Consider the following 24,142-nt stretch of genomic DNA (forward strand, 5'->3'; position numbering starts at 1 on the left):
ATATGGATTACTGTGCAAATTTGTTAACCTGTAGCCTGAATCACTTGTTTTGGGGATAAGGAAGCGGTGGAGAGGCTCCAGAGGTGAGTGACCAAAATTGAGAGCAGTTTGTGGAATGCTTCCTTCAGGATACACTGAGAGCTTGTGTGATGCAGCAGGTGGTTGACAGGCATAAAAGAAGAATACAGCAATAAAGTAAGTATAAGTTACTAATAGGGATTGGGACTGATATAGAGGCAATTTTTAAGTACAAAACTAAAGGAAGGGAGAAAAACAAGGTATTGCTCATGGAAATTATTATTATTATTATTATTATTCATGGCCTCCATGGAGTCAAAAGACTCATTGTGGGAGGTCCTTCCTAAGAAACACAAAGTCTATCAAGACTCATCGAGGGGAGGTTCCCCCCCCCCCCCAGGAAACACAAAGTCTATCATACCACTCCTTAAACTCATTGACCGTTCTCACTCTCACCACTCCATCAGGCAATGCATTCCATGATTCAACCACCGTCCATCAAAGGAAACCACTCCTCACCCTCCTGCAAACAGTTTCCTTTTGTAACTTCCATGGATGTCCTCTTGTCATCACTCCTTCCCTCTGTTCAACCCAGTGATAAAACTCCCCAGTGTCAACCCTGTAACCACCTTTCAACAGTTTAAAAGTCTCAATCATATCATCTCTCCTTCTTCTATCCAACAAACTCTGCAGTCCACATTCCCTCAGCCGATTCTCATAACTAACATTGTACAGCCCCGACACCATCTTTGTTATCCGCCTTTGTACCTTTTCCACAGTTAATTTATCCCCTTCAAATCCTGGGGACCAAATCTGAGAACAATAGTCCAAGTGTGGTCTGATCAGGGTCTTATACAACGGAATGATAACTGTTTTATCTCTGCAGGTCAGTGTCCTACTCATTATTGCAGCAATCCTCTGTGTTACCTTCACCACCTTTGCAATATGTCCCCTAAATTTCAGGTTTCTATCAATCATCAATCCTAGATCTCTTGACTCCCCTAGTTCCTCCAGTAGAACTCCTCCCATAGAGAATGCAGTGTCCCATCGATGTTTCCCAAACTTCAAGACCTTACATTTTGCTGTATTAAACCAACGCCCCCCATTCATTTCAACATCTATCTAGCTTATTCAAATCCTCCTGCAGGGCTGCCGCATCTGCACTATTACTAATAATGCTTCCCAGCTTTGCATCATCTGCAAACAACTGAGCATCCCCTTGCAATCCACTGACAATTTCATTGATATAAAGGTTAAACAATATAGGTCCCAACACTGACCCCACTTGTAACCCTCTGCTTCCCTGAAACTGCCCCACCATACACAACTCTCTGATACCTATCGGACAGCTAATCCTGAATCCAGTTGAGCAATCTGACATCCAGACCCATGTGCTGCAACTTAAATATCTTATCATGTGGCACCCTGTCAAATGCCTTTGCTAAAGCTAAGAAAATTGAAGTATATGCCTTTCCCTCATCTAATGTTCTTGTAACTTTATTATAAAAGGATAGCATATTGCTAAAACAAGAGCGCCCTTTCACAAATCCATGTTGACTCTCGCATATAACATTACCCTCATCTGCCCAATGCTGTATACGGTCATTCACTACTTTTTCCAAGATCTTATAATTACTGATGACACACAAACTGGTCTATAATTAGACACTTCCAGTCTGCTACCGCCCTTATGCAATGGCACTATCTTACCTTCCTTCCATTCCATGAGCACCGTTCCAGTAGCCAAACTTTCATTGAAAAGCCAGGTCAAAGGCACTGTCAGTTCCCTAGCACATACTCTCAAAACCCATGGAGAAATATCATCCAGTCCCACAGGTTTACTGACATCCAGAGTAGTCAGTATTTGAAACACACTCTCCTCCTGTAACTCTAAACCTTGAATCTACCCTGTCCCTCTAGCATTAAAACTGACTTCTCCAAGATGAAATACTCCAATAAAGTGGTCATTGAACAATTCTACTATGTCCTCTGCATCAATCACTCTATTCCCATTTTTATCCCAAATATCATTCTTCCACAGCCATTTCTCCTCCTACTGGCTACATATCTAAAAAATTCCCTAGGAGTTTCTTTGGATCTTAGGGCTAATCTCCTCTCATATTCCAGTTTTGTCTTCCTTACCATACTAGTCACTCTTCTGTACTGTGTCTTATATTCTTCATGCATCCTCTCTTCGCCTGTCTCCTTATATCTCTTCCATAGCCTCTTTTTCGCATGCAATTCCTGTTTAATATTGTTTGTCATCCACTTTACTCCAAATTGTACCCTCTTCTTCACTCGTGGCATACAACTTACCTTTGCTGCTAACAAATATTCTTTCACAATTTCCCATGCACTAATAATATCCCAGCCTTCCAATTCCTCCCTCCATGAAACTTCCTGAAGTTGACATCTAAGACTATTATAATCACCTGCTTTATAATTCCATATAAGTTCCCATTTCTTTGATACTCCTGCATGTCTATTCATTTTCCAAGTCAAAACCATATGATCACTCTCTCTCCAACTGGTGAGAGAGATGTCATCTCAGTTATTATCAACTCTTCTGTTGCTATAACCAAATTGAAAACTCTTGAACCTCTTGTTCCCTCTATTTCATGTTGCCTAAGACATTTGTCCCTCGAGAATCCTAGAAATTCCATTCCCTTATTGCTACATGCATCTTCCTCTCACCAGTTTATACTACTGTAGTTAAAATCTCCCATAACAATCATTCTTCTTGCACTTGCCAAACTCAACTGTCTAAACATTCTCTGGTCCCCATCCTCTGTACTCCTGGGTCTGTAGCAACACCCCACTAAATATCCTGTCTTGCCCACCTCTACTTCACACCATATGCTTTCAAAATCATTAGTGTCACTGCCTTCCAAAGTCTCCACTCATAGAGGACATAGGTTGTCCCTTATCATAAGCAGTACTCCACCACCAAGCTTTCCCTTCCTATCCTGCTGAAAAATGCTGTACCCAGCGACTTCTATTCCTGTTATTATATCCTCTTCTGTCAACCACGTCTCAGTGATCCCAATAATTTTTGGCCAGGCTGATGCTATCTGCGCCACCAATTCCTCTGCCTTATTCTGGATACTCATATCTTTAGTATATAGCATATAAATGCCATTGTTTCCATACCCAGCATTTTCCCCCTCTAGACTCCACCGAGCTCAGTGTTACCTGATGTTGTCCCCCTTCTCCCTAGTACCCATTCCCACAAGAGGCCACCCCTGCTACCAACCTCCCTGAGACCACTGACTTTTTTAGAACAGTAATCTCTCCAGATGCCCACATCCTTCCTCATTCAAATGTCAGTGGTCGCTTGCATACAATTCCTCTCTGTCCTCAAAAACACTCCAAGCATCCACATATTCCAGTCCTCTCTTATCACACATTCAAGCTATTATGTTATTCAATATTACCACTCTTCTTCTCAGTTTGTCATTATCATAGCTAGGCAACACACACACTATCTTTCCTCTCTGTGTCCTCTTTCGTACTACCTCAAGCAAGAATCTCAGATCTCTCGTTGTCCTATTTACACCACCACTCAAGTCATTTGTACCCATCATCACAATCATCTCATCCACCCTTTCACCTCTCTTAACTGCCAAAGCCACCCTTTCTCTCGTTCCTCCTGGCAAACCCTCTTCATGCATCCTATCTTGAACACCACGGATCATTGAGTCCCCATAGGTTATACCTCTCACCAATAAAAAATAACTAAGTAAAAGTAAGAAGGATTATTAGAACTGGAAGTTTTGCTTGAAGAGTAGTGAATAAGTGGAGTGGGATTCCAGAGTTTATCATGGGTGTTCTGTGAATGAGTTCAAGGAGAAGATGCTTGTAATGATGACAATGATGATAATTCTTCCAAATGCACTATAGAGACATATGTTGGTTATGTGTAAAAGTAGCTAAACAAAAAGCCATGGGAAGATTTTGAAAAGAATTATTGAAGATAAATATTATACAGATGGCAAAATGATTTAGAGACTACTAAGAAAGCTGAGAGGAGAAAGGAATACCAAAAAAGGAATAAACAGAGATGATAAAGGTAACACACAAACTGAAAATAACCAAACCTAGAATTGGAAATGTGGTTAGGAATACAGTAGATTCTCGACTATCTGGCCTAATATCGCGGAAGGGCAGGCCAGATAACACAAAAAAGCCGGATAGGCCGGAGTTCTAGGCCTACCTTTTCACACAAATGTGAAAAGGTATGCCTAAGATGAAAGAGTCAAAACTTACAGTTTTTTAGTTTTTGAAAAAGTCCTTGATAGATGACTGCTTCACCCTTTTAGCCCTCTTCCACAATGTCTCTCCACTTACGCAAGCAGATGATATCAGCTGGCTTTGCTTCCTCCTGCTCACTAATGTACTGCAGCACTGCCTCAATCGTCGTGAACCCCCTTCCGAATATAGGATGAGATTTTTCCTGTCATCTAAGGATGCCTCCTCCTCCACTTCTTCTTCTCCGTATGTCACCATTTCCACAATATCGTTGTCAGTTATTTCATCAACTTTGTCATTTGACATCCATTCTGTAATGTCCTCTTAATTGTCACAGCTCAGTACATTTTTGAGTAACGAAACAAGTTTATTGTTTTCATCTTCCACTTTGGTTTCACACATGGGTTCAAGGTTGAAATGTCCACCTTCATGGTCCAAAAGAATTTTCCAAGACTTTACAAGTGATATGTTTCGAATCTCTTTACTAACAATTTACTAACGTAACCAGGAACAGTGGCAACCGTATTCTGCACTTGTGGACATCCGATACACAACTGACGAAGCAAGATATCCGCACTTTGCATGTCTCAACTTGTGTTATGCACACGGCACGTAGGAGGATTGTAGCAGAACCCCGCTTGCAACGCCTTGGCAAAATAAATTACAGTATGTATTCCTCATTTTATCACAGAGAATTACTGTATTGTTATAATTCTCCGTGATAAAATCCGGGTTCCGGATAGTCGAGCGTCTACTGTACTCATCAATATTTGAATTAGAAAAGCTATCAGAAACAAGACAAACAGAGAGGTAAGGAATACATTAAATACAGTTATGAATTTAATTTACTCAGTTCTGAAATATGCAGAACTGAGATTTTCCATTTTCTCAGTCTGAAATATGGTGATATGAAACTTTTGCAATGAATATATTACTGTTAAGGCTTAAAATTCAGTTATTCTATAAAATAATCAAGTATTCCATAGTATAACAAGTCATTTTACTTAAAGTATGAAATAAGAATTTTATTTCATACTTTATCTGGGTAGGTAATGAAATACCTAAGTGAATAACAATCCAGTTCTAGTTAAAAGCATATGAAAAAAAAAAAAAAAAAAATCGATTGTCAAAATGTTGCAAGGGTCCATTATATGTCTAAAATGAAGAATATGATTTTCAAGTTTGAAACCAATAATGGTATCTCCATCTTGATGCGGTGAGGAGGCTTGCATGCACCTATGACCTCAAGAGATATGTCAGAGGTAGCTAAGCTAATGATAGGGTCTCCATAGCTCGACAGGTCAAGAGGTAATTGCCAGACTAGGAGAGATACCCTGGTCCTCCAGGTTGGGAGTTTTGCATAAGGCTAGCTACCTTACCAAGTAAAAAATCTTTATAATTTATATGCTTCAACTGGAAAATTCACTGGACAGAAACAATGAATTATGACCAGGAAAGGATAAAGGTAAAAGATTAGGAATCTCGGACATTTTAAAAGTAGCCATGTGAAATGTAAGAAGTATAACAACAAAGGAATTAGAATTATTAAAACAACTAAAAATTAAAAGTATTAATATAGGTGTGATGACCAAAACAAAAAAAAAAAAGAAATTAAAGGGAACTAAAGATATAGATGGTTTTATTATGTTATACAGTAGTTTCCCCTTATCCAATAGGGATATGTTCCAAACCTCCAGTGTATGCCTGAAACCACAGATAGTAATGAACCCTATATATATATATATATATACTATGTTTTTTCCTATATATACATACCTATGATAAAGTTTAATTTATAAATTACTCAGAGTAAGAGATTTTTTTTTTCAGTTCATATATTTCAGCCTATATATTTACTGTTGGGTAAAAGCCTCTCCCAGTGTGGAAGGATTGGATCTACTTCTCCCATGATGACCCATTCCCTCTTGGAAGAGTATTTATACCTTTATATGAATGAATGCATGAAGGAGAAAGACGATCACAAACATCCATGCCCACCGCAGAATTCAAACCTGCAGCCTTTTGGCTGGAGAGCAGATACACTAACCACTCAGCCAACCAAGCTGGCAGTAACAATTATAAAGTGAATGTGAATGGAATTTTAACATCAGTAAATATTTTTTTTTATTTCCTTATGAAGTCAAAAACTTTCACCTTTTCACTTAAAGCAAGCAATTTAGGGCTTCTCTTTCACATATCCAAATTGCCAGCATCTACTCTTGCACTCAGGGGCCATTATTAAGTAAAATAAGGGTTACTTGAACAGAAGCACTGCAATACCTCGAGAGTCTATCTGATAACTGAAACAGCTACTAAATGACTAACAGGTGAGTAGCATATACAGTACATTGTAGATATACTGGACAAAGGAATGATCTGCGTCCCTGGGCAGATTGTTGCAAGATTTCATCATGATACTCAGAACAGCATGCAATTTTTAACTTACGAATTGTTTATTTTTTAAATTTTCCATTTAATATTTTTAGACCAGCACTGACCGTGGGTAACTGAAACGGCAGAGAGCGAACCTGCAGATAAGGGGGGGGACTACCGTATAGTAGAGCAAATAATATTTTAATAGATAAATGAGGAAAAAATATAATACAAAAGAACAATTTTGTAAATGATCAAATTATAACAGTTAAATTAAAAATAAATAGAAGATACTTAAATATTAATGGAGTATATTATTATTACACCCAAGACCTCATGGAGTCAAAGACTCATCTCGGAGGTCCCTTTTTCACACAAACAGCTCATCATACCGTGACTTAAACACACTCAAACTCCTTGCAGACACCACACTTTCAGGCAAGGCATTTCAATCATTTACAATTCTGCACGAAAAAAACCTGCCTCTCACTCCCCTACTCATGCCCTCCTTATACTGTTTCCAGGGATGACCTCTGGTTCTCCCCTGATCTCCCACTATTTTCTGTAGAACTACTCCAACTTTGATCCTATAACAACCCCTTATCAACTTATAGGTCTCTATCATATCTCCCCTCTTCCTCCTGTCCACCAGACTCTGCAAATTACATCTTCTCAATCATTCCTTATACTCAACATTCCAGAGGTCAGAAACTACATTAGTCAGTCGCCTTTGGACCCTTTCCAACATCTCATCATCCTTCTGAAAACCCGGTGACCAAATCTGGGCACAGTAGTCCATGTGTGACCTAATCAAAGCCTTACACAATGGAACAGAATCTCCTGACTTCTACATGTCAGTGTCCTCAGCATCATTCCCAGAAGCATTCGTGTTGTCTTCACAATTTTGGCTATGTGTCTCCTAAATTTTAGATCCTTATTCACTATCACCCCCAGATCTCTTATTTCCTCAACTTCCAACAATATATCCTCACCAAGCATAAATTCTGCATCCCATCTTTGTTTTCAAAATTTTAAAACCTTACATTTTGCAACATTGAACTCACATCCCCATTTCCGTGACCAATCACTCAATTTATTCAAGTCTTCTTGTAAGGCCATGACATCTTCAATACTCTTCATGGCTCGTCCCAACTTTGCATCATCTGCACACAACTGAATATCTCCATCCAAATCTTAAGCAATATTATTAATATATACGTTAAACAGTAATGGCCCTAAAACAGACCCCTCAGGCACTCCACTAGCAACTTTCGCTTTCCTTGCTCCCCCATACACAACTTGTTGATACCTATCAGATAGCCAGTCTCCAATCCAATGCACTAATCTAATATTCAACCCCATCTGCTCTAGTTTTACTGTTAACTTATCATGAGGTACTCTTTTAAAAGCCTTTGCGAAATCCAAGTATATTACTGTGTATCCATCTCCTCTGTCTAAGGAAGCGGTCACTTTATTATAATAAGTAAGTAGATTACTAAAACATGACCTCCCTTTAGCAAATCCATGCTGTCCAGCAAAGTAGTCAACCCAACTCTGGATCCTAGTTCTCACAAGCTTCTCCAACAACTTAACCACAACACTTGACACACAGATAGGCCTATAGTTTGATGCTTGAGTTCGATCACCTCCTTTATGAAGTGGCACAATCTTGCCCTCCTTCCACTCCTTAGAGACTTGACCGAGTGCAAGACTCGTATTAAAAAAATATGTCAAGACAGGTGTCAACTCCCTGGCACATTCCTTCAGAATATGCGGTGATATATTATCAAGTCCCACAGCCTTATTAGCATCTAATTTACTCAACTCCCCATGCACCTTTTGCTCACTTGCAGTCAGTCTCTCTTCTCTATCATCTACTGCTCTCAATCTCGCCATGAAGTCACATTCATGAGACTGAAAGACCTTTATGAATTGCTCATTAAGTATCTCCACCACACATTCTGCAACAGCTGTTTTTATACCATTTTCTCCTATCAATGTCATCTTTCCATAATTATTCTTTCTTTTGCTGGCTACATATCAAAAGAACTCCTTAGGATTCTTTTTGGTTTCATTAGCTAACTGCTGTTCATACCACTCTTTAGCTACCCTCACCAACCAAGCCACCCTCCTTGCCTGGTCTTTGTAGACCAGATGGAATTGGTTATTTCCACTTCCCTTATGATGCCTCCACAATGCCCTTTTTCTCTGTATCACATGCTTAATCTCTTTATTCATCCATCTCACAGCTACCTTATTTAACCTTCTCACCTGCCCATGAAGAATGTAGGAAAGCGGATTCTGAAGTGTTTTATGACGAACTACAAAAATAGTTAAATAAATGTAATTTAACTGTCGTAACTTGTCATAACTTTTATTTGTCATATTTGTCAAAAAAGAGAGGTGGCTCATGAGGCAACCCTAGTGGGGGTGTGTAAGAAGAGCTCCAGATTCAGATAAGTTAATCTTGAAATAATTAATTGTATATGAGTGATTGTTTGAGGAAGAACTGCTATAAAAGTCGTGCACTACTAGTATTATTAGTGTGTGGGATATTTTGTCTAAACTTAATTACAAATTCGTTGTTAACAGACCTTAGAGTAGTAACCGGCAGAGGAAAGATGGTGGTCGCTTTGTCATTGCACGACTTTAACTTTACACCTAACATTACATGACTTTACACTTCAGTCATTTTGTGAAGTGTAAGGTGTGCTACATGTATTCTTTTGATTACACAGATGATTTGTGGACCTTTAGGGCAGATGGAAGGAGGATGTGTGCGAAGTGTAAGCTAAATGAGCATTCAATAAGTGCTAATATGAAATTGATGACAGAAGTGTTAGTAGTGAGAATGTCGCGGGAAGAATGATTGCTCGTTTTAAAGAGAAGAATGGTGTGAAAGAAAGGTGAACAAGTGTTAAAAAATCATTTAAAAAGAAAACGAGTGATGTGAAAACCATAATGGATGGTGAAAAAGAACAAAAGAGAGGAAAATGTGGTGGAAGGCAACGAAATTGAGAGAATGAAAGAAACCAAAAATAGCGTGATGATGAAAGGTTTTATAGTGGAAAAAATCAAAAGAATGAATGATAGCGAAAGTTGGACACATGGGCCGAAATTATGGAAACTCAAAAGGATGAATGAGAGTGAAAGTGTGAAGCGGTGGTCAAGAGTTCAAAAATAAGAAAGATTAAATAATAGAGAGAATGTGACACAAGATTTGAAAGTTGAATTGGGTTGGATGAGGCAAGAGATGAAATGCATGAGGAGTGAAATTAAGAAAATTCGGGTGAAAACGATTAAAACAAATCAAGTAGCTACGAAAGAGTTAACAAAAGACAAGTGAGTGGCATATAATGGTGACTCCATTATTAAAGGTGTGCTGGATGACATGCACAAGGTATGTTTTCCAGGCGGTAAAATGAGTAGAGTGATTGAGACATTGGATATGAGGAGGGAGCGAGCAAAGGAGTTGATGGTTTTAATAGGTACAAATAACTTGACAGAGGACAAAGAGCATGGCAGAATGGATATCAGAAGGCGGCTTAGATGGTTAAAAGAGAATAGTGTGACAGGAAGGGTAGTAAGCGTGTTGCCTAGGTATGACTATGGTGAGATGAGGTGGAGAGTAAGGATTATGAATGATATGTTGGCTGAAATGTGTGAGAAGAGGGGAGTATACAGTTTGTTAATGTGTGGAATGAGTTTGAAGGACAAAGTGAACTATATAAGAGAGATGGACTGCATTTGAGTGGTTATGGTGAGTCGCTTGGAGAGTGCTGCTGGAAGGTAGAGAAGTGAGTACAGAGAATGAATCAGATCAAGTGGAAAGTGATGTGGAAGAGCAGGAGAGTGAGATAGGAGAGAGAGAGAGAGAGATTGAAGAGGTGGTTATGAATGAGGAAGTGAGTGGCATGACTATGGAAAATGAAAGAATGGGTGTGCAAGAGGAACAGGGAATCAGGGAGGCTCAGGATGGACAGGGGTACACAGCATGAGAAAGGTGGGTGCTCCAAGCAGATGTGAGAGAATGTGTAAATAGGAAAGGAATGGGATGACCTGGGATCAAGAGAAAACAGTTGGAATTGAAAAGGGTTCTAAAATGAATAAGCAGAAAGGGAAATGGTCCCAGTAGAGCATGGAGAGATCACACTGAATGAGTGGTATCAGTGGAACTAGCTGTAGATCCAGGAATTAGCTGTTGTGTTTGTATAAAAATGCTAGAAGTGTAAGAAACAAGGCAGATGAAATGGTTGCACTGAGTCTGTTCACCCACAAATTGTTGGAATAAGTGAGACATGGTTAGACGACATCCTGACAGGAATAGAGACAGAAGGATATGATGTGTTTCGTGAGGATAGAAGGGATAAAAAGAGAGGGCGGGCTATTGATGATAGAAAAAGAGTTATGTCCATATAAAGTAGAGATGAAAGAGGGAGATAGTACCAGTGGTTTTGAGGCAGTATAGTGTGAGATAGAGGTGAATGGAATGAAATACTTGGTTGGATGTTGTTATAGACCAGGTAATGTGGATGGTTGTGACTATGAAATGTATAATCAAATTAGCCAAGCAAATAAGAAAAGAAGTGATCATTATGGACGATTTTAATTATGGCAATATAGACTAAGTATCTCCCTATATGTGTGGGTTTTCTATAAACTGAAAATGATAAGGAACCTTCTGGAAGACGTGTGATCAGTGTGTCCAGGAAGGGTAGGCAGTCATTGGCTTCTAGTTCTATTGTAAAGTTGATTTTAGGGTGCTGGCTATTTAGATGCATTAAAAAATGTATTCAATGCGTCTGGGCTATGTGGCCAAATAGCAAACACATCATCAACATAGCATAGCCAAAGGGTTGCCCCCTTTCTTCCCCCCTTAGCCAACTTCTACATAGAACATCTGGAAAAAACAAACTGTCTACACAGCCACTCTCAAACCTAGTCTCTGGGAAGATACTTACATAAACAATCACACCATCACCCTTCTTAACAATATGGTATCTTATAAACACTAACCCATAGAGCAAGAGCAATCTGTTCCAATGACACTGCTCTCACTGCTGAACTTTCTCACCTACGTCACACCTTCTTAACCAATGGTTATAATCCCCATAAGATAGATAACATACCCCCTCTATCTACCACAGAAGACTACAACAAAACTATCACCATCCCATACATTAAAGGCACATCTGAAAAGATATCTAGGATGCTTAACAAACATTAACTGTGCACCATGCTGTTTATTATTTTAACGGTATAATAGAACACAGAAACTAAGTAAATAATTAATTTATTAACTTGATTACTTAGTTTCTGTGTTCTATTATACCGTTAAAATAATAAACAGCATGTTCGACGAACACATAAGTCTGTCCACCACGATTAACTGTGCACCATATTTAAACCTTATGTGAAATTAGCAGCTCTCATCCATTCACCTACAGACAAATGCACTCCTTTATCACATCCAGGAGTCTATGAAGTGCCCTGTTCTTTCTATCAAGCCTACTACGGACAGACAGGAAGAACTGTGGACATCCATCTCAGTGAACACAAAAAAATATATCCGACACTTTCGCTATGGCTAGTCGGGTCTGGCAGACCATGATTTGGATACCCCAGCACACAGGACCAATTGAAAAAAAACAAAAAGTAATGCACAAAAGCTTCCACAAGTCAGAGAGGTTGTTCCTGGAATCAACAGAAGCCTTAAAACATACTCCAAACCTTAACAACAAGTATGGCTGTATAAATCTACCAAAGATTTGGGAGACAGTCATCCTAAGTCCAAATTAATATTTATTACTTTTATTTTATTTTATTTTTTTTCAAACTTTCTAAGACTTGGACTACTATTTCAAAACTTTGAACTACTTTTTTAAAAAATTTTTTTTTTTAACCTAGATGGCGCCCTATTAGGACTTTAGTCTTGTGTTGCACGCTGCAATTACTTATACTAGCCCCACTGTTACATCGGATTGTGGTTGTCTTGCATTTGTAACGAACTTTGTGTTGTGTGCTCTGAAGATGCTGGATATAATACCAGCAAAATATTAGCTTTTAAGTCAATAAATAGTTATTTTCTTATCCATCTGTGTTCATATCAATACCGTTAAATCTATTACAACATGTCTGATGAACACATAAGCCTATCCACGCATTTAAATACTCTCAGTGTTATCTCCACTGACATTCTCTACCCTGAGAGGACACAATTCATCTATCACGATTAACACTTCAGCACCATCACGTTCACCTTTCCTATCCTGCCAAAATGTGCAATATAATCTTCAACTGCTATCCCTGTTAGAACATCCTTCTCTCTTAACTAAGTTTCAATGACACCAACAAACTTTGGAGAGATCAAATCAATCAATTCCACAAACTCATTCCCCTTAAGTCTAATGCTCCTAGCATTTGTATACAGAAAATCTAGTGCACTGCCAATATTCTTATAGGCAGTATTACTCCCCTCATATTCCAACTGGCTCTGAAATAGTGTATTTCCCTCTCATTTCTCAAGCCACTATCCCTACATGAGGCCATCCCTGCTACATTCCAACTGTGCAATTCTCATTCCCTGCCACGACACACTTACTTGGTCAGAAAGCAACAGTCTCTCCAAATGCCTGCATCCTTCTACTGATGTATGCAAGAGATGGATTCTATTGTAATCCATCTCTTGCATACAACTCCCTTCTATCTGCAAATATACTCCATGCATCGACATATACCAGACCTCTTTTCCTAGACATTCTTGCTATTATGTCATTCATTATCAACACTCCTCTTCTTCTTCTCCACACCACATTACCATACCAGAGACACTCGTTATCTTTCCTTGGACACATTTCTGCTGTAATATCTCTTAATATCAACCCCAAATCTTGTGCTACACGATTCATGCTCTCAGGTCATTTGTCCTAACCATTACTATCATCTCTTCCACATTTTTATCTCTATTCACTGCCAGTGCCATACTCTCTACTGTTCTAACAGACAAGCACTCTGCTTGTACTCTACTCTGCACACCATGAATTATTGAATCTCCATATATGACACTCCAAACAGTCATTCCCTTCTCTCATTGACACTTACAGCTTCCAATCCCTCGCTCCTTTCTCTCCCACTCTTCCTCTCATGTCTCTATTCCTTGCTTTCATACTCTCTTGCCTTTCTGCAGTTTTCACTCTTCCTGTCTCTTCCATTCTCTCACCTTCCTCTCTCTCTCTCTCTTGATCTCTGATGATACTTACTCTCATTCTTCTTGCACTAGCCAACATCTCCATCCTCTTTCATTCACCTTCCTCAACTCAATTTCCATTCTTTCCATCTCCTTTCTCAGCAGTTCTATTTACAGATTAACATTTTTTTTTTAATTCTATTTTCGTATTCATATGGAAAGAATGAATGAAAATATTTTTCATATGTTCATTCATTCTATTTTCAATTTATCGTCACACACACACACACACACACACACACACACACACACACACACACACACACACACACACACACACACACACACACACACACACAATCATAGCCATCAGACAAATAATCTCCATCTGATACACTGCCGAAGGCTAAATCCATATGTGGGTCTTTAATTCTTTAATATTTTTTCCACCCTCCACAAGAAACTACCATAATCCACAAATTGAATTTCTACTGTTTTTGAAGCACTATCTGTGCAGCTAAATCCCAAGATCGAGATACTTATGTTTCCAAGCACCTCCCACTGCCTACATTTTATACACACACATACACATTCCTGTCCTGCACCTCTCACAATTTTAAACAATGGGATGCATACATACCACATGCAGAGCAAGCTGCATAATCATCAACTATGTTAAAATAACGTAGTCTTTAAATGGTGATGGTCTGGGTGAGGTGAGGTGCTAAACTGGCAGCCACCATTTTGAATACAATAAATAGAGCTGGATACAATACTGAGATAATAAAATCTTAACAAAATACCACACAATCATACAAAAAAATATCTGGATTATTGTGCTCAGATTTGGCTTCCATGATTTGAATGGGATAAATTAACCTCGAAGAGGATGCAAAGGCAGATAACAAAAATGATATCTGGACTGTACAATGTTAGCTATGAGGATAGACTGAGGGGATGCGGACTGCAGAGTTTAGGTGGATAGAAGGAAAAATGATATGATTAAAAGAGATATTTAAACTGTTGAATGGTAGTTACAGGGAAGACATTGGGAAGTTCTTATGTATGGTAGATCAAGCGGTAGTAGCAAGGACAAGGGACCATCCCTGGAAGTTACAAATGGAAGTGGTGAGAAAGAGGGTGAGGAGTGGCTTTTTTGCATGGAGAGTGGTTGAACCTTGGAATGCATTGTCTGATAGGGTAGTGAGAGCACAAACAGTGGACAAGTTTAAGGAACATATAACAGACTTTGTGTAGTTTAAGATGGGCCTCCCCGATGAATCTAATGACTCTTTTTGCTGCCTACATATAAAAAAACTTTCTCGTTTTTTTATTTATTTATTTTCCTAAATAGTAATAAGTAAGCAGATTACTAAAACATAATTTTCTTTTAGCACACCTACTATGCTATCTATCAAAGAGAATGCCACTGTTTTGTCAACCCAATTGGATTTTGGTCCTCACTAACCTTCCAATAATTTAACCACAACATCAGACATGGATTGTGTCAGATGTTGTGGTTAAACTGGCCTTTAATTTGAAGTTTAAGTTAGCTTGAGGAACAGAATCCTGGCTTCCTTCCTATCCTTTGGAACATGGCCCAATGTGTTAAAACAGATAGTGATATATCATCAAATTCCACAGTCTTATTAACATCAAGTTTACTCAATTCTTCAAATTCCTTCTGCTTGCTCACAAATCAGTCTCTCCTCTTCCCTTTCTACTGCACTCAAACTCTGGATGATTATGATAATGATGTCACATTCATGGGAACGAAATACCTTTATGAACTGTTTCTTTAATATCTCAACTATATCCTCTACAGCAGTTGTTATTCTTTTACCATTTTTTTTTTTTTGATCGGTGTCATCATTCCATGCTCATTCTTTCTTTTGCTGCCCACATATAAAAAATCTTTCTCGTTTATTTATTTATTTATTTTTTTAATGGGTTCATTAGCTAACTGTGGCTATCGCTGCACTTTTTGTACGCTTACCAAGTGAGTCCTCATCCTTGCCTGTTGTTTGTATTCGTCATGCGATAGATTATTACCCCTCATTTTATGCTATGGCCATATGCATTCTTCTTCCAGACTGCATGCTTAATCTCTTTGTTCATCTGTTTAACACCTACCTTATTAAACCTTCTGACCATAGGAATACACTTAGACAGTTTCTTCCAGATAGCTCTTGAATAATGCCAAAGAACCATCAATCTCCTTTCCACTCAGCTCCTCATTTCATGATATGATATAGCTGCAAGCTGTCTCCTGAGCTTTATTATAATCACCAGCCTTGTAGTGCCACATATATCCTTTCCTCACAGTCCTCAAATAGCTGACACCCATCCAGGTAATTGCTTCATGGTCACTTTCACCAACCAGAGGGTGATTCAACACTGCATTTATAATGACATCTTCTGATGGGATGATCAAATCCAAGGCCTTCTATCCTTGCATGTCCTCTGTTATATACTGCTTTAAGGTAGCTGTCCCTTAAAAACTTGAGAAATTAATTTTTGTTACTCCTGCTATCTCATCATCCCAATCTATATTATTATAATTAAAACCACCCATAATTATTATTATTATCTTAAGAGACCATGGAGTCATGGACTCATCTAGGAGGTCCCTTTTGTCATACACAAAGCTCATCATACTGCTCCTTAAACACATTCAAATTCTCTGCAGACACCAAGTTCTCAGGCAATGCATTCCAATCTTTCAAAACTCTCCATGCAAAAAACCTGAATCTCACTCCCTTGTTCACACCCTTTTTATATGGCTTTATGGCTTCCAGGGATGACCGCTTGTTCTTCTCAAATATCCCACCATTTTATGAATAATCTCTTCAACGTTAATCCTATAACAATCCCCTTACTAACTTGTATGTCTGTCTTGATCATACATAATGGTCATGTTTCCTATTGGCTTAGCCAATTTGCTTATGCATCTCACTGTCCTCTGCATTACCAGGTCTATAACAACATCGAACTAAATATTTCATTCTATCTACATTTATCTCACGCCATACTGCCTTAGAATCACTGACACTATTTCCCCCCTTGCATGCCACAACTCCTTTTTACTATCATCAACATCACTCCACCTAATTTCTTGCCTTTTCTATCTTCACAAAACACATTTTAATCTGTATATTAATGATATCAGGAATGATCTGAAGAGGAATATCCAGTTATTTGTTGAATGCTGAGCTGGGATAGGGCAACAGCAAATCACACTAAGGACACTAAGGTAAACAGCCAGAAGGAAGATTTGAATAGGCTAACACTATGGTCAAAAGATAATGGTTGCTGGTTTAATGTTGCCAAGTTTAAGGTTTATGCACTTACTTGTTTTGCTTGGAGAACAGTGAACAAGTGGATGAATGCATTGTCAGTGAATGAGTTTAACCCTGCATAGGTCGCATCCCCCCCCCACCCCCCCCCCCCCCCACCCCCCCCCCCCCCCACCCCCCCCCCCCCCCACCCCCCCCCCCCCCCACCCCCCCCCCCCCCCACCCCCCCCCCCCCCCACCCCCCCCCCCCCCCACCCCCCCCCCCCCCCACCCCCCCCCCCCCCCACCCCCCCCCCCCCCCACCCCCCCCCCCCCCCACCCCCCCCCCCCCCCACCCCCCCCCCCCCCCACCCCCCCCCCCCCCCACCCCCCCCCCCCCCCACCCCCCCCCCCCCCCACCCCCCCCCCCCCCCACCCCCCCCCCCCCCCACCCCCCCCCCCCCCCACCCCCCCCCCCCCCCACCCCCCCCCCCCCCCACCCCCCCCCCCCCCCACCCCCCCCCCCCCCCACCCCCCCCCCCCCCCACCCCCCCCCCCCCCCACCCCCCCCCCCCCCCACCCCCCCCCCCCCCCACCCCCCCCCCCCCCCACCCCCCCCCCCCCCCACCCCCCCCCCCCCCCACCCCCCCCCAGATTGCAGAGGGATATTCAGTTGTTTGCAGATGATGTGAAGCTGAGAAGGGTGATTAGTAATAGTTTGTCTGCCCAGTTTATTCAAATCCTCTTTCAGGGCAAGAGATTTGAATAAACTGATGAGAAGGCAAATGAATGGGGTCTCAGTTTAATGCAGCTGAATGTAAATTCTTGAAGCTTGAGATAGATCAATGGGAAGCTGCATACTCTATTGGAGGAACTGTACTGGAGGAAGTGGGGAAGGCAAGGGATTTGATTGATAGAAACCTGAAATTCAGGGAACATATTGCAAAGGTGGTAAAGGTATCCAAGAGGATCTCTGCAATACTGAGAAGGATGAGCGAGATTATTAGTGGAGGGAAACTAGAGTTGTCAGCTAATCCTGTGCAACATGGGGTCCCAAAGTATGGTATGTGAGCTGCTGCTCAGTTGCATACAGTTGGTTGATAGAAAATAAAACATGTAATATACAAAATATCATGGACTTTTATTATCAGCACTTCATAATTGTTTCATACTGATATTGTTATTTTGGTCCAGTTAACCAGCTAAATATGGCAAGGAAACAGAACTGCAGTGACCACCACACAACTACCATCTTTCTATACATAAACCTTCAAGGTGTCAAATAATCATGGTGAAAAATTAACACCCCCCAAGTTGAAACCCATTAGTGGTACATGAACTTAGTTTTGTAATGGTATGCTGAAAAAGTTTGGAACCCCCTACTGTACAGGATACTATACAGAACTCTGTAATGCAAATGGAACAAATAGGGATGGACATGAAGCAAATATGGTGAAAAAGAATAAAAAAAGGAGAAGGTTGGTGATTAGTGGTGTGCCACAGGGCTCTGTACTATGTTCATTAGTGTTCAATGTACAACGATATTTGAGATTAGAAGGGAAATATCCAGATATTTGCTGATGATTTTAAAATACAAACTGCATAGTAAATAAAGGCAATGTAGAGATCCTGCAGGATGATTTGGATCAACTTAACAGGCATGGATAATAGTTATGAGTTCACTGTCGCAAAGAGATGTTTTATTTTTTAGCTGAGAAGATTATGAACTGTGCACTATTATTATTACGTGACACCTCCAGAGAATCCAAAGACTCATTGAGAGAGGGCACTATATTGATAGGGGATTGCATAAAAATATGAATTCGTGATTTGGGTGGTAATGATGAACAGGAACTTAAAGAAACATATTGCAAAAGTGCAAAACAGCACAAAGGATCATTTTCATGTTGAAAATCATACTAATATGTAGGGATAAAAAAAGTTATTATCATGAGTTATTATTATGAGGGTCAATGACCAAGATGGTAGAAGTGTGAAACAACACCATCTTAGTCTGTTTATCTTCATAAACAAATTTCATCTATGAGAACAAATTAAATATTCTGGGCGTTACAAAGTTTCACTGATAGCCAGAAAAGAGGGTATATGATAAAAAACCTAGGTTACTAAAGAAGTTTTATAGAATAGATGAAGAAATTTTTCAGTATATGACAGAAAGGAGGAATAACATTTGGAAGTTTGAGCAAGAATACTGTTAATAAGGCTGGAAGAACTAGAGCTGTTTGCATGGAGCAGAGTGAATGAGTGCAATAGGTTGTTTGACATGTGAGTGGAAATGGTTATACCTGAGGTTGTAAATGAACCAGTGGCGGCTCATACATAAGCACTAAGATGCTGCAGCACCCCCAAAGAAAAAATGAAAAAATTAAATTTTGTCTGTGTTTATAAATAATAACAATGCTTATAGAATTATATAAATGCAATACATATTAAAGGTTACAGCTTATGTTTTGACATTGATTGAATAGTTAATAATTGGAATTGTTCGATTAACGCTTTAGATTATGAAACAAATGCACTGCGATCTAACACAGTGTCGGAATTATCACGTCTGGCCAATTGTAGCTAGACTCGGCGATATTCGTTTGCGCTTGCACGTTACAAGTGATTCCAACACTGCTTATTTGGGCAGTGTCGCTTACAGATATATCGTATGCTTGCGGCATTATTTCTGTGAGATACGAAACTTTTATTATTGGTGCATGTTTGTGGTGAGGGTGAACTATTTTTTTGTAAATCTTATTTTATTTTGTTAAAATAGCATATAATTATTTATTTATTATAGATATAAGGCTGAATTATGACGCGTATCACTGTTGAAAATATGAAAAAAATTATATTTTCTCAATTATCGTTACACGAAACAAATTATATAAATGTCAGAATAGATCATATTATATTATATAAGAATTATATAAGTGTCAGAATTATCGCGTTCGGCCAATTGCAGCTAGACCTGCCGATATTTGTTTGCGCTTGTCATTGCACGTTACAAGTGATTCCAACACTGCACACATGCATACAGATAAATTGAAATATTTTTAATAAAGCAATTTTTTAATATGTAAATTTATTTATTAATAAATTGGTTACGATCAGAAAAAAAAGATTTTTTTTTATTTTGTATATGCAGCACCCCCACTTAAAATTTTCACCGGCCGCCACTGAATGAATAATGGTTAGAGCAAGACTTCTACAATGAGTCTCATAACTTCACAGAGATAACAGTAATAATGATAATTAGTTCATACAACTTATTTGCAAATTATGATCTCAGTGGAATTCATTACATATTCCCTTTGGGTTCACCTGACAGAACAGCGGCTGAAAGATTATTTATTATCTTCTGATCCAGAAGCTTCCTGAAGTATCCCATTAGGTTTGGTCCTTCATCTAGCAGCCAGTCTCTGGAATAATATTTTCAAGTTGCACCTTCAAAAGGAAAATATGTTAGATCTCTCCACAATGTATGATGTAATTGTAAAAACACCCCTTTAGTTATTAGCTGGAAAGAAATGGTGAGAAAGTAAATAAAGTCTTTGATCTGGAGTTCAAATATGGTTTCTGACTAGTGCAAAGTAGTAGCATTAGACTGGTAGATATACCACTTTCATTTAGAAAAACCACTCAGTTAATAATGCCTATTGAGTGGGAGATATACTAATGGACCCACCAGTATGAATTCAGGTGTAGGCAAAGGATTTGAATGATGTAAACTCAATGACTTCACTGAAATTTAGCATACCACACTGTTGATTCCCGACATCAGTTCCATTGCTAACTGTACTCTTACTCAATTTCCATGGATGACCACTTCTGCTAAAACTAGCCAAGAGGTGAAAAATTTCCTCTAAATCAACCCATAAAATCCTTTTAGTAGCTTAAATATTTCTATTATATCTTGCTTTTCTGCTTGTCAAACAACTTCTGTAATCCCAAATTTCTCAATCTATCATTGTGGGGAACATTCCACAGACTTTTCACCACATTGTGGTCACTAGATTCCAGATCCTCTCCACCACTTCCTTATCCCCAAGAAACCCAAATGACCACACCTTTGCATAGCAATCCAGATGTGAACATATCAAAGCTTAATCAAGAGGAATGATAACTTCTCTATCTCTGCTTGTCAGTATATTCTCCAATAACCAAGTAATCCTAAGGCCTATCCTGGTCACTTTTGAAATATGACCTCTGAACTTTAACTTCCTATCCACCAACACCCCTCAAATTCATAGCTTCATCAAATTGATGGAACATAGATCAATCAGTGTAGTACATATTTCCACACATTCATGCATCTCCATAGCTTGAAATCTTTTCACCATCTGCAATCTCTTTACATCACATGATTAACTATTATACCATCCTATTTTGCAATGTCAGCAGCAAATAAAGTAATATGTCCCTTTAAATCATTTTCTATGTCATTTATGTTGTACAAAGTAAATACCAGTGATCAATGCACAGAGCCTCACAATACACCACTACTCACCTATTTCATCAGGATTCAGTTCCTCCATATACTATTTGTCGGTGTCTGTCCATCAGCCATCCTTGTATCCATATCATCAGCTTCATATCAATCCTCACAATGTAGCAGTATTTCATGTGGTAGCCTGTCAAATGCCTTTGCAAACTTTAACAGTATTATCATGTAGCCATTTCCTTTATTCAACTCAACCATTACTCTATTATACACAGCGAGTAAATTACTGTGGGATGATTAACTTTCACAAAGCCAAGTTGTCCCCCCCCCCCTCAACCACAATAAAGTATCATATTCTTATCCACTGATTCCTGAGTTCTGTCTTTGAATGACTTTTCCAATATCTTTACCATCATTCTTCAAACACTGGTTAGCCTATGATTTGCTGCCTCACTCTTGGAGCCTCTTTTAAAAATGCAATGGAACTATTTCACTCTCCATTCACTCCCTAGGAACTTAAACAGAGCTGAGGCTTAAAGTTAAACAGTCTAATCAGAGGCTGATATCCCATCTAATCCAGTGGCCATATCTACACTGAAATTAGGCAGTTTCCTAAGTACTACCAAATTATCAATCTCTATTCTCACATGATTTCCTGTGTCATCAATTTTAGGTGGTAGATGAATTTCATCACCCAGTGTAAGAACACTGCCTCATTTACTGAAGTGGCTTAAAAAAAAGTTCCATGTTTGGTCTCTACAGCAGGATTTATGGACTGGTTCAAAGATGAATAAAAAATACAAAAATGATAACAATTGATAAAAATAGAAATAATCCTTCTGTGAGTATCCTATCTACAAAAGGTTGTAAACTTTTGCACATAAAACAAAATAGTTTATTTAAAAAAAAAAGCAACACAAAACAGGATTCAATCTGGAAAATAAAAATTCAGTGAAATGCCATCAGGACTGAGACCCAGTCCTGATGGCATTTTTTTTGTGTACCAAAGACACTTTTTTTGGGTACCAAATTGGACTAGCTCATCCCTTTCTGGTGAAAAATCAAAAGAAGAACTGAATGCCATACATTTGGGATTAATAAGATTATGTGCAAGAATTTGAGGAAAAGTGAAATGCTAGGAGGTCACTTTTTCTATGGGTAATGATCAAGTAGAATTATCCAAGTGCAAAAGAGATGGAAGTAAGGTTGGACCAAAAGATAAAACCAACAGCTTTGTCAAAGAACTAGAAAGAATGAGTGCCATTTGAGAATAATGCAATTTCCTGTATTTGTCCCTTTCAAAATCAGTTACTGATGTACTTGAGAATTTGCTTGCACTACTGACCTTAAGTGTAGGTGAATAGGAAGAAATAACGAAGAATGGTCAATAGGGAAAAGGATTTTTCTCTTGAAAATTCCTTTCTTAGAGAACTAAGGCTTGGTAAGGAATTATAATTCATTTAAAGTAGAAAAGAGAATTAAGGTTTCTATATCTGTAAGGATAGGTATATGGGTGTATATATATATGGGTAGGTATGTACATAATAGGAAAAAATACACAGAAAACCTGCAAAGCTCCAATCATGCTGAACAAAATATATGTATATATGTACCTCATCAATAACATGCAGTTTCTTTCATGTTTTGAGTACTTATCATTTAGAGATATTCTGAGAAATCTTGTATAGAAATCTTTTATACCTTGAGTTAATACATACAGATTTAGTAATGATTTCTAGGATATTTCTGTGACTATATCTAGTGGAACTTTAGCCATGAGAGCAGACTGAGAATGTGTGAAATGCAGAGCTTGATAACTGGCAGAGGGAAGATGATATGATTGAGACTTATCAAAAAATACTTTGAGACGTCTCCTATGAGGAGCTTCTTAGACAGACATAGGGAGGTACTGCAGAGTATGGCAGTGATGGAAGAATAAGATGCCAACCCTGAAATTTGCAAAAAATTATTTGTAAGCAAAGAAGTAAGGATTTTTTCTGCCCCCCATCCATGGACGGCTATGGGCAAGTGGAATGCACTATCATAGCAGATAGTGAATGTACTAACAAAGAATTCAAGATGGTATGACAGACACTGGAGTCTATAAACTGGATGAACCTTTCCCATGAGTCTTGAGACTTCTTGGATTCCTGCAATGATACTCAATACTACTAATAAAACAATCTAAGAAACAAATTTTCTTTTCAATAGACATTCTTTGCTAACAGTGATTTATCCCTTAAGCATGCCACATTATTTTACTTACCAAATCAGTTCCTAAATCAATACACAATATTGTTACAGTCCCAAGTGGCAGTGGTACATCAGCCAAAATGAAAAGCAAAAATGGAGTGATCTCAGGAATATTACTTGTCAATGTATAGGCAATAGACTTTTTCAAGTTGTCAAAAATCAGACGTCCTAATAAAATATTTCCATACATTTATATGTATAAATTTACAGAAAAAAAAGAAAAATTATAATAATATAACCTAAAATGATTTGCTAATTTGAACAGATTGCTATGTATGTAGTGGTTTAATAATCTTTTTAAGCATTCACATATGTGTGTAAGTGATGTAAATAAGGCAT

The 24,142-nt window shown here is 38.7% G+C and overlaps 1 protein-coding gene across 1 annotated transcript in view; it reads right to left on the minus strand.

The window, feature by feature from the left end:
* Window positions 1–24,142, minus strand: part of LOC150097890 (sodium/potassium-transporting ATPase subunit alpha-like) — a 397,473-nt gene that overhangs the window by 42,592 nt on the left and 330,739 nt on the right. The window contains exons 16-18 of the mRNA XM_090406625.1: window positions 23,803–23,971; window positions 8,690–8,749; window positions 3,286–3,308 (exon numbers count right to left, since the gene is read on the minus strand). Of these exons, the coding sequence (XP_090262751.1) occupies window positions 3,286–3,308; window positions 8,690–8,749; window positions 23,803–23,971 (252 nt within the window). The remainder of the gene's footprint in view (window positions 1–3,285; window positions 3,309–8,689; window positions 8,750–23,802; window positions 23,972–24,142) is intronic.

The sequence above is a fragment of the Typopeltis vanoorti genome, chromosome 16 (assembly GCF_054136105.1).
Source record: "Typopeltis vanoorti isolate ZY-2024b chromosome 16, IOZ_Tvanoo_1.0, whole genome shotgun sequence".
NCBI classification, from domain to species: domain Eukaryota; kingdom Metazoa; phylum Arthropoda; class Arachnida; order Uropygi; family Thelyphonidae; genus Typopeltis; species Typopeltis vanoorti.